General features: G+C 27.4%; 1 protein-coding gene across 1 annotated transcript; it reads right to left on the bottom strand.

Annotated features, from left to right (window-relative positions):
* Positions 1 to 307: 307 nt before the first annotated feature.
* On the bottom strand, positions 308 to 6,877 carry LOC142330743 (uncharacterized). The gene is made up of 4 exons (XM_075376189.1): positions 6,871 to 6,877; positions 4,345 to 4,498; positions 1,998 to 2,127; positions 308 to 505 (listed from the first exon to the last, which is right to left on the bottom strand). Exons 1-4 carry the CDS (start codon positions 6,875 to 6,877, stop codon positions 386 to 388), a joined length of 411 nt encoding a protein of 136 aa, XP_075232304.1. The 3' UTR covers positions 308 to 385.
* Positions 6,878 to 12,653: the final 5,776 nt, after the last annotated feature.

The following is a 12,653-nucleotide window of genomic DNA, read 5'->3' as shown; positions in this document are numbered from 1 at the left end:
GACTGTGGGCATATTTTTCTTTTAAGTTTAAAATAACAAACAATTCTTATATGTTTTTCAAATTATAATTTATTGTAATTTCATTTGATAGATTAACAAAAAAATTAAATAAACTTATAGATAAAGGTTAAACCTATTTTTTATTATATGGAAAAATGTACATAGCAAGCAGTTGTTCCAATCCCATAGTGATTAGTTCCAATCCCATAGTAATTAATGAATGATATAACTCATTGGCACAATGAGAAAAATTAAACATAGTACATATTGGTTTTGCTTATGATTAAATTTATCATGCAATAATATAAATTTATATACTAGCATAATTACAATTAATTTTCCATAATGCTAATAGTATAAAAATTAAATTTATATATATATATATTTAAAGATTTTTTAAACGTCTTTTCTTTTTGAAAGCAAGAGATTTTTTCTCCTCAGTTTTTATAACTGGTTTGACTTTAGTTTTACCAATTGGAAAATAAGTTTCATCATCGCTTTCTTCCTGAAACAAAATTATTTATTTAAAAGAAATAATAAGACATATTTAGAAAACTATGTAATAAATTATGAGAGCTATTCAGAAATTGAGTTCTAATTGCTTGTTTATAATAAATATATATAATATTTGTAATTCAACAAGGATATTGAGATAGTGCATGAAAGAATTTCTTATAAATACAGTTTATTACTCTTAAATCATAGATACAAAATAGCAATTCAAATTAATCACAAAGTTAATTTAGTAATAATTAAATTATTAATATCAAAATACAATTCCAATTTACTAAAAACTTTACATTAAATAATAGAAACTAATATTGAATTAACAGTAAGATAACTATAAAAAAAAATCAACAATTCACTCAATGCAAGAATAATTCATTTTTACTGTTTATAAAACAACTACTGTACACTTTATAAATTAATAGAATACTCACAGATAACTCATCAGTTGTTTTCAACTACTGCCCAAAATGGAATACTTGTAATGCACTCATTCTTACCATTACAAGGTTCAATTGTCAATGGACTTTGTAGCCATTAGGTACTAAACGTGTGAAAAATAAATCTTGTCATGTGCCTTACTCTTGGTAGAAATGACAATAATATTCTATTTTACCAGTCTTTGCTTCAACAGCACAAAATAGAATGACAGTAGATAAGCATGTAGAAATTACTGGTGGTTATGCACTGTGTTGTTAGCTACAGATTTATTTCTAACAGTTAATTGGAAGTTCATTTTTGGAATAGTTCTGTAAAGAGAGCTTATGAAAAAATTCAATAATTTATTTGAAAAGTATAAAAAAAATTCTACACTTTTTGACTAACATATTAACGTATCAGATTTCATAATCAGATGTGATGGCTTTGAAACTGACTGCTGTTTAAAAAATACCGTGATAATAGGATTGGAAGGCTCTAAATGTTGATAATAACAACCTTTCAGTTTTATGATTATCAATGTAGAGGCTCCTGAAAATGTCACAGCCCCTCTCAAGAATATTAAACAATCTGTATCAGATGCCCACTAAGTAAAATTAGGAGTTAAGTGGTTTCATGATCCCTTTTCTGAGACAAATATACTATTACACATTAGTATTCCAAGTCTATATAAATGATAGTGATGATGTAAAATTTTACAAGTAAAAACTTTCTCAGTACAGTACATCACAGTTACTGGTTGACTGTATGTGACCATTATTACTCACAGAGAAAGTGACTCCAGTCGGTACCTCTTTTGACATAATCTGACCTCAGTTCATATAAATATATTACCTTAAATCATTATTCCCTACATATTCACATATGTCGGGTTATGTTATGGTGAATTAATAATCTGTTAAAAATATATACTACTGTCTGTTTTCAATTAACAAATTATGCACGCTGTTTCTAGTAGGTGTAACACAATACATTTTAATCAGTTAAGAGGTTAGAATAGGTGTCTTGATATGTTGTATCAAATATTTAATCCTATTGTAAAAATTATTTACCTCTTCATCATAAATAATTTCATTTGCTTTCTTTGATTTACTTGTTTCTGGTTTTACTGTAGTCTTTACATCAGTTAGTTTTTCTTCTTTCATTACCTTCTTTTTTGGTGTTAATGCTTCTTCAAACACTCTTAAACAACAATAAATCAAGTAATATATTATGAATGAAAAAATTTTTTTTGTCTACTTTAAATAATAAAATTCTATTCTTTCAAGTGGTTACCTTACTAGCACTTTGTTTATTATCAATAAATACAAATCAAAGAACATTACAAGTAATGAATCATAATATCCATCTATAGTTATAGTAGTAAACATATTACTTATACTGTAATAGTAATTACTAATTACATATATATATATATATATATATATATATATATATATTAATCCGATCAAAATAACAGAATTAATAAAATAAAATAAGATGACATCATCTACCTTATTCCATAATCCAAGCAAGAGCGTTTTCACGAGTACCTTGTGTCATCAGTTGCTCTATAATTTTTCAAATCTTTCCTTGATTTTAATTTTTTTATTAATGACTTCATATTTTGTATAAATGCAATTTTTAATTTTAATTAAGAATTTAAAATTTTGAATATAAAAAAAAAAGTTTAGTTTTATTTCTGTTTTGATTTAATTGGAAAAGGATCTTTTAACAATTTTAAATCTCAATTTGAATTTTAATGTGTAATTTGCAACAAAAGATTTGAAAAATTATAAAGCAACTGATGATGCGAGATACTCGCGAAAGCGCTCGTGCTTGGATTATGGAATAAGGTAAGTGTCATCCTATTTTATTTTATTTTATTAATTCTGTACTTGGGTTGATCGGATTAATATAATTTGTATAGCGCAGAGGAATATGATTCCCTAAAGGATCAATTTTATAAAAAGAAAAATATATCTAATGTTTAATATAGATTAAATATTTTTCCTAATAAATTAATAAAAAATAATTAATCTTATATGTAAGTACACAAGTAATGAATTACGTAAAAAAAATTATTCTACTTTTAAGTACAATTCTGATTTAGACATTCTGATATATGGGACTGTACCTCTCTACCGCCTTGACCGGTTGTAACCAAAGTTAAGTCACAACAGTGACCCATATTCAGAAGTCATTGTAAAAAATTTCATTATAGTTAGTCAGTAGATATCAAACAAAACAATAACTGATGAAAAAAAGAAAAAAAAAAGAAAGTATTATCCCCACCCCTGAATGAAAACTCCCCTACTACATAGCTAAAGTGACATACTAATGTAGTAGAATCATCTAATTAGTATAAGAATCTAAGTTTGAGTTCGGAAACTATAAAAAAGGAAAAGTTGTTAACACCCCACCCAATTTATTGCCCTTTATTGGGCTTTGAATAAGACCAAAAACTATCAAAAAATATCTTGGCTACTTAAGGAACATTAAATTATGTAAAAAAATACATCTATCCTTTGAGCAATATTTTGAAATATGAATCTCCCTGCTCCCGTGATCGATTGTGACCATAATGAATTGGCATCAATGCTCCATATACAGAAATAATCATGCCAAATTTGTTCATGAAGGATGAAGATGTCAAGCAAAAACAGACCAATATACATACTTTTATTCTTCTGGAGTTTTTCAATTGTAAAATTGTTTTCTTTTCTTCTTAAAGTCGTCATGAAATTTCAAGATTTACGTGTTCCTTCATTAAATTTTTAGCATACTTTACTTTATACAGTATACTGTGCAGTAAAAAAAATATATACTGAAGTTAAAAAAATATTTTTTTTTTGAAAAATTTTAAATTTTTTTAGTGTAACTTAATGCTTTTATTACAATTTAAGTTTTATTACCTTGCCTTCAACAGCAAAACTGTCATTTGGGTGATGGTCTTATAAAATTATCTGCTAACTACTGCAGACTGTGCTGTTAACTGAATCCTAATGAACAAAATCGCACACACTGTTATTACAACCTCACAGTATTATTTCTTCTTTTTTATTTTCTACACACCGGTTTGAAATGTTTCTTTTGGATATTTTCTTTTTCTGAATAGAATTTATTTTTGTTAAAATGCTAAGATGGTTTTTTGTTCAGAAATAGGGCCCATTTTCCAGATTGTTCACCTATTAAAACTGAAAGATAAGATAAAATTTAGTTTCCTCTTGAATGGGGAACTTTGTACATAATGGGATTTAATTATTACCTATAACCACAGTAGATGCTACTGATATAATTTACAAAACAAATCCGATAATATCCTTGAGCTTTTGTAGTGAATAATCTTCTAAAATTAAAAAAAAGTAGTAATAATAAATTAACCAATTTAATGATATAAATAATAAATGTAAAACATACTTCTTTCTTTTGGCACATTCTTCATAAAGTTCTGCACATGACTCTTCAAAATATAAAAATGGAAACTGTAAATTTTTTAATGATCTGCTTTCTCCATTAGTAGAACAATTTTCTAAGAATTTCTGTTCATTGAACGGTTCAGTAATGACACTTTCTGAAAATTAAAGCAATCTTTAGGAAAATTTTAGTATATTTGCTTATTATTATACAATGAAATAGTGTTAAATAAATCTTTATTTTGATCACATGAATACATTATGAATGGATTGATTATGGTAGACCACTGCTCCAGTAATTTCCTGGGCAGCATCACAAAATATATAATTAATTATAAAATAAAAATTGTTGCGATAACAGTTCCTCCAGTTTAAATAAACTGGAGGAAAAATTTTTTAAATACTGTAGTTCGATAATAAATTTATAAAAAATGGCAATGGCAGCATAATAAGGCCTTTTCTCATAAGTGATGTGTTATATTGAGTTATATGAAAACAGCTCTGTTGTGTGATTTGATAGAAGTGGATATTGTTTGTTATTTCTTAATAAGTGGTTATTCTTTTTAGCAAAAATAACACATTCAGTTGTTATTACATGAATAATTTTTTTTACATAAAGAATCATTAAACAAAACTGTTTTGAATTTGGGTAAGATTCAAAAGCTGTATACATAGTCTAAGTTAGTAAAGTTTCTAAAGAACTCTAACATAAAGCATAACTTTTTCACATTAATATTTTATAATGGATTATAAAAATAATATTCTGCCAAACAGTTTACATAAAATGGCTAATCATTTAGTAATTTTAAATATATTTAAACAAATTTTATTAACAAACATTGATAATAATAATTGCCATAATGTGAGAGGCAAAATAATTTAATAGTTGAAAAAAATATCGCCCATTTGTTCGAAAACATGCTATACAGTAATTCAATAAAAGCCACTTAAAACTGATTTATGTGGATTTTTTGGAAGAAAAAAGCATATTACAATATTGTTAGTTCTTAGATTAGGTTTTATTAGGAATAAGAGGCTTAGCTTTAACAACTGAGCAAATTGGCTTTTAGTTAAGACTTTTTGTACAGTCCTCAATAGCAAACAAAAGTACCTGGAGTTCAATAGACAGAGTCACTATCCCACTACACCCAAGAAAGCAGTGGAAAGTGGCTGCCCTATCAGCTATTAGAATGTAATGTTATTGATGGAATGAAGATGGTAGCTGACCTGATTCCCATTGAAGGGATAAAGGATAAGTAAAGGAGATGGAATATGAAGAGATGAACAACCAACAGAGGAGCTGCATTAGACTTGTAGATTAGAGAAGTAGGAGTAATTGGAGCAAAATTAGGTACAGAAATAAATATCATAAAAATATGTATTACAGTTAGAAATGGATATAGCACCTCATTAATTGTTAATATTTATAAAAAACAAAGATTAAAATCAAGTAATACAACAACATTTAAACCTATAAATAATAAACGTGGCAATGACAATATCTATATAAAATACTGTTATACTAATATTATTGAAAGTTTGATTAATGTTTATAATGGTGAAAAATATAAAGACTTTTTAAATTCCACAATTATGATTTGATTCTAATTATTTATGTGGTGTCTATAAAATAACATGTAATGTTTTTAATAAAATTTACATTGGGAAAACTAATAGATTGTTTAGGGCAAGGTTTGCAGAACATTTTAGACATTATAAAAACAATAAGTTAGGATTTTCTAATGTTACCGATCATTTAATGGATGGTTAATATTCCATTACCGATTTAGAAACAGATTTAAAAATAATTGAAATTACATAAGAACATGATAATGATAAAAAACTGGACATTTTAGGAAAATATTATATATACAGATGTAAACAAAAATTCAGCTTTATTAATCGGCAGAATTTGATAATGATTTTCTTATCAAAGCTGACCTTATCAAACTTTTGTAAATATTAAGTAAAATTCATAAAATATTAGTACAATATTAGTAAAATATTAGTAATATTAGTGGCTGGCCACAAGCATATATGATTTAAAAAAAAAAAAAATTGATGTTATTAAGAATGTTTAATTTTTAATTTTTGAGTGCATATTTTACAATATATATGTGATAATTTTAATTTTTTAATGTGTAATTTTAAAGTTTTTAATTTTTGATCATCTGACTATGAGGGATAATCCTAGAAAGCACTTTTGATTTAAAAATGAAGAAATAATAGTAAAGTAAGATATATTATTGGATCCCATACTGTGGTGGATTGTTGAGTTTTACTTTTAGTCTTTAATATATTTAATATAGAGGAAGATATGAACAACAATAAAGGAAGAATTGATTTTACTAAATTAATATATATATATATATATATATATATATATAGGGACCAACAACCTACTGCAAACAGTAAGACAATTTACTTCTTTTTTTAAAATTCTGGTTATAAAAAAAATAAGATTTTAATGATAAAAACCATTTAATGGTATCCCTTTTTTATTATTAAATATGATAACAATGAATGATACCTATCATTATTTAATCCATTGTTACCTTTAATTTTGTTTTAAATAATTTTTTTTTAAATGTAGTTATTAAATCATTGAAAAATAATTTTTTATAGCACAGTTTATTATAAATAATATGTAGAAGAAATTAGTGTTATTACTTTTGTGGTTTCTTAATATAAGCAGATTTTAAGCGTGATCAACTGTTATGGTTGATAGAATTTTATTGATAATGTCTGAATATTGGATGTGTCATTCTTATTTCATACCTTCTGATTTGCAGAATGGGACTCTCCGAGGTACTTTATTAGTAAGGGGATGAACCGTTTGCTTGTTCAGTTATCATTACGTAGGTTACAATATGATTGTTAACATTTTTTCTAATGATGTGATTTACTTTAAAATGTACTTGAAAAAACTTTAGTAATATTTTTTTATTTCTTAGATTGTTTTTGAAACCGATTTAACCAATCTTTTAAAAGTTGTTATGAACAGTATGTTTTTGGAATTATTGATTGATTTAATCAATTTTAATAAAACATTGAAAATCAAATTAAAGTTATTTTATCACTAACATGTACAGTTATTGATTTAGTATGTATTTAATATACTGTTATTTTATTTCCTTTTAGACATTATAATTTCTGAAGATATATGATAAAAATCATGTTGGCAGGTGCAATATTTGCTTAAATTCATTTCTCATATTTTATTTCTGAATGGCTTCTATTTTTATTAAATGCCGATTTTATCAGAATGCTTTTCTTTCTATTTTTTCATGCAAAAAGGAGTACAAGGAATGAAAGGTATATAATAATTTATTCCGATTTGTTTCTCTTATATTCATTTTGTTTAAATAATATTTTTTTATTAATTAATTAATTTCTCTTATTGTTAATTTTATTTATTTTTTAACTATTTATTAATTTTTCATCTTATTATTTCTCATGTCAGTAATAGTATTGTTACTGCTGACTCCTGACATTACATGAGCTTTAAATTAATATATCAAAGAGTAAGGTAGATGCAATATAACATGTAATACCTTCAATCTTGAATATGCTTAAATTAAGATCTTCCAATAACAAAAACTCAAAAAAATACTTTTTTTCTTGAAAAATCACAATATAAAACTAAAAATGATGATCTTCCTAAATCAACATCCTTTCTATTCTGTTCTTATCTCGTAATATCTATGATAATGTGCCCTTGTATTTGATGTTAATCTGTAAATTTTGTTCAAAAAATGGAGTGTCAAAGACTGTGATTATTTTGCCATTCAAATCTTTGGTTACAACCTTCAGTTCCAACATCAAAGCTACAGATGCCAACAGGCAGTTAAATAAAAATTATTGATATGGCATTTCATTAATAAAATTTCCTTTTTTAATTTTTGGTGTTTCCACAGTGGAGACGGTAATTTAATTTTTTCTTTAAAAATTCTCATAATCTGACGTATTTGAGGAATCATCCAAGTTGGATTTGTAACCAAAAGCGGGTGTATAACAACCTGTATTATAGCATAATTTTTTGCAATTCAAAATAAATGTTATGGGTAATATATGAATCATGTTTGGAAAATATGAAATCATAACTGTGTATGATATTGATACATGTATCATATTTATAAAATATTGTTACTTTTTGGACATCATCACTGTTAGAATTAACGGAAAAAAGAGCTAAGAGGTAAAAACAGCCACATGCAAAGAACTTTAGATTTTTTCCCTGTTTTCTCCACGTTTTAGTATATCTGCTTTTATTTTAAATCTAAAATTAAAGTCTGGTTCTTTCTCCATAAAGGAATTGGAAACGTATTCTACGGTCTCTTTCTCTTCTAAAGTAAAGGCATAACGTGTTTTTTCTCTAAAATCTGTTGTTATAGAATTAATAGTATAAACGCCCTCTTCTAAATCCTCTATTTTTTACATTTAGATACAGTAAAATTAGCGCTTAAGTAAAATGTCTGCACAGCATTTTTTCTACTATTTCTTTAGATATATTTACTTTCTCTTCTTTTTACTGTATATTTTCTTTTTCCTCGATCGTTAAGCTTTCGAAGGGACTAGTAACAGAAATATGCACATACTTAAAAACCTTTGTGGTACACATGTTCTTTAGATTGTATTTTGAAAAATGGTGTTTCTTTAGGTCAGTAGTGGAAATAATTGTTTTTATAAGACATCTGTATAAATCCCTCTTGTTTTGCGATTTTATTAAATTTTATTAATCTACGCTTAAATTGTCCCTTAACAGTAAATTCTAAAGTTTTTTCTCATAGCTTTCTACAGTAAATCGCAACAATAGGGAATTTCTCTGTTGTTATTACTATAAAACCAAACACTTCTACGCTAGAATTTGCAGGTTATTCGATCCGGTTACCTTTGTGTAAATTTTTATAAAATTCAGCGCTATATTTTTGCTCGTTATTCTTTATTTTCAATACTTCTAACGCGCTGGCGATATCTAGAGATTTTTCAGCTTGTTCGAAATTCTTTCTTGTTTCTTGGATAATTCCTCCAACAATTTTACGCCGTAAACAACACAACCTGTAGTCGGCACGATTTGCTGGATGTTGTAGAAATTTAAGTTGTTTTTAAGGGACAATTGTTTCTCTGGAAATCGTGGTTTACAATATCTTGTATTAAGTCCGGTATTTAAATTAACACATTTTGCGCTAAATAGAAAATTATAACCAGAAAAAAAAGTTTCTCCTATTTTTACGTAAGCGGAGTAGAAAATATTTAATTTGTTGTTTTTCTCTTCCGTTTCCAACAAATCGATCGGCAGCATATTAAAGCTAAATCCGTTTAAAATGTAGCGTATTAATTTTTTTTCTTTTTTGCTTGTCTTTATCGAGTTTTATCTTGTATCCGATTAGTTTTTTAGTAAGAGAATTTGCCCGTAAACAATAATACAGTAAATCTTTATAAACAACGCAGCAGGTATATTTTAACACGCTACAGATTTTTCCCCGTTGTTTTGTAACAGACACAGAATAGAACGGTGCATTCGTAAATATTTTTTTGTACTTTTCTAGTACATTCGTCGTGGTATTTTTAAGCTAAATCCCTCTTCGTTATTGTTGTTATACACGTAAAACGTAGCTTCCAGGCGCGTCATCCCGTGTTTCTGTGAGGCTGGGCTTGTAAAAGTTTCTCTTAATCGTTTGTCTGGACGATTAACAAAATTTGCAATGCGGTATCACGCCTGGAGATGTCATTCGGCATACAAATTTATTGTAGATTTTTTCTCTTATATTCTTGTGCGACCAAGTTAAGCAGTCCGATCCAACAGTATTATCGTTTTGTACAATAATATTCGAGCGTCTGTCATTGTAGTCGGTACAAGGAAAACAAAAGTCGAAATTTTCTGTTAAATATTGTTCCGTTTCTCTTATTAAAAATTCCTGTAAAATCCTGGGTAATATCGATGTCTGTCATAAAAATATCGTATTTTTCCAGCTGTTATCGTATTTATCCCTCAAAATATCGGATAATTTTTCGTCTGCTAGTTTTATCTTATACGGCAGAGAGACAAATTTCTTCGGATAAAGATCGTAATATCGCTGTGGAATTATCGCCCGGTATTTTTCTCGGTGAAATTGGATATTTTTTTCTATAATTTTTGTCGACATTTTTGCTTTTACTCCGTGTCTAGCTAAATTATATTTATGGAAAATGCTACGTAATAAAGAATTGTTAACGCCACACAAATTTTTCTTCACTAATCGGTCGTTATTTTCGTCCGTGCTGTCTGGTGGTAAAATTTTTATTAACATAATATTATCGCAAAACATTTCTGTTAACGGCCGGGAATAATTTTTCTTTAGTTTTCCCTACGCCGCTATTCTCGGTGTAATTTATTTTGCCGAAGTCCGTAATTAATCTGTCAATATTTTCCAGACAAAAAGTTCTTAAAATCAACTCACCACCTGCGATGGTTTTTCCCGGTAAATCCTTAACTGTTGTTTGGTATACCGTTTTCTCTGGTTTTCTGTTTTTACGCAATACTCTCGTAATTTTCGTTTTTCGTAAAGATCCAAAATAACCGCGCCCGGATTCTTCCTATTTTCTCTAAATTTCTTTAAATAATATTCTTGTCGTAAAACCTCTCTAATTTCCATCGCCGGAATCACCAATTCCCTAAAAGATTCATTAATAATATTTTTAAGCCGCATGTTTTTATTATATACGAAATTTTTTTAACAACCGTTTAATTTTTTTCGCCGAAAATGTTTGCGCTACTATAAAATAATCCATAATGCTGTTAATTCTAAATAAGAGTCGTTTCGTCGAAAATATTTTGTAATTTTCTCTTGTTTCCCGTAAAAAATTATTCACATCGCCGAACTCAAATAGGATAGGCTTTTTCTGCACCCTTGAAATGAACGGTGAAATTACGACAGAATTTATTGGTCTTCGATCAAAAGTGTACGCGACTGCTGTTGAAGGAGATGAAGAAAGAGAGAAGAAATTGGCCGTAAAGAAGTCAAAAGGTGTTAAGAAAAATGTAGTTGAGAATGGTATTTCATTTGAAGATTATAAAGAATGTTTATTTAAGACGGTCGAAAAAATTAAGCGCATGAATTTAATCAGAAGTTATCACCGTGATGTGTTTACAATTGAAGCGAACAAGAAAGCTCTCTCACCGTTTGATGATAAAAGATTTATACTGGAAGATTGTATTAGCACTTTACCTTATGGTCATTATAATATTGTTTAAGCTAAATCGATTTTAATGGGCTTCAGCCCGTTAAAATTGTGTTTGCAGCAGGTGTTTACTTATTTTGAAATAAGGGGGCGGTCGTACGTTTCTAATTAGAAATAGATATGCTTAAAATAAGTATGGTTTTTAAACCGGGTCTTATTTTGAAATAAGAGGGTAGTGTTTTCAAAAAAGTGCTCTTAATTTGAAATAAGGGGGTGTGGTCCAAAACCGGTAATATACTACTTTTGTGTGTGTGTTGTGTGTGTTTAATATATGAAATATAAAAATGTTAGTTTTTTTTTTATTACTAGGTAATTTTTTATATTGAAGTAGGAGTTTGTTACTTTTAACCGGTAGAATTTTTTTATTATTAAAAGTGTATTATTTAAAGATACTGTTGATCTTTACACCTTAATAATGTAAACTGGTAATCTGTTAACTTAATTCTTCTATACCGTCTTATTTAGATAACTTTTTACTACAACATAAACATAGGATTGAATGTACCTGAAAGATCTTAATTAGGTAACGAACATTTTAGACATTAAAAAAATGAACAAGCTTATAATGAAGTTGTAATGATAAAATCATCGATTAAGTAATACTTAAAATTGTTTATAAAAGGATTGCCCCTAAGTACTACAAAATATGTAATGGAGCTGACTTTGTATAATCGCATCTGCTAAAACGAAGTTTATTTGGTTTTTACGATTAAATCACCATAAGCTCAAAGTTTGTGCATGTGGAATACGAACACATTTTTCAGCGTTTAAAATGCGCCTGATCAGGATTCAAACCCAGGACCTCCGGATTAAGATATCAAACCTAAATGCAGAACAGTTGTTCTCTTTATTGCATGCGGTTTAAAATGGTTTACCTAGAAAATCCCCTGCATTTCATTTGACTCGTTAGAAAAATATCGTTATTGAATATAAAATTATTTTTCACTTAACAACTTTTTATTTTATTTTTATTTCAGTATTATAAAGTAATATTCATTTTGGTATCCGTAAAAAAAATAAGTAATATCTCATTTTCCCGTGTAAATTAGATTATTAAAAGCAATTTCTTTCAAAAATTGTTTTGCGATAATA

The sequence above is a fragment of the Lycorma delicatula genome, chromosome 9 (assembly GCF_047948215.1).
Source record: "Lycorma delicatula isolate Av1 chromosome 9, ASM4794821v1, whole genome shotgun sequence".
In the NCBI taxonomy this organism is placed as follows: domain Eukaryota; kingdom Metazoa; phylum Arthropoda; class Insecta; order Hemiptera; family Fulgoridae; genus Lycorma; species Lycorma delicatula.
Note: the sequence above shows the minus strand (reverse complement) of the source record. Positions and strands in the feature narration are given on the sequence as shown.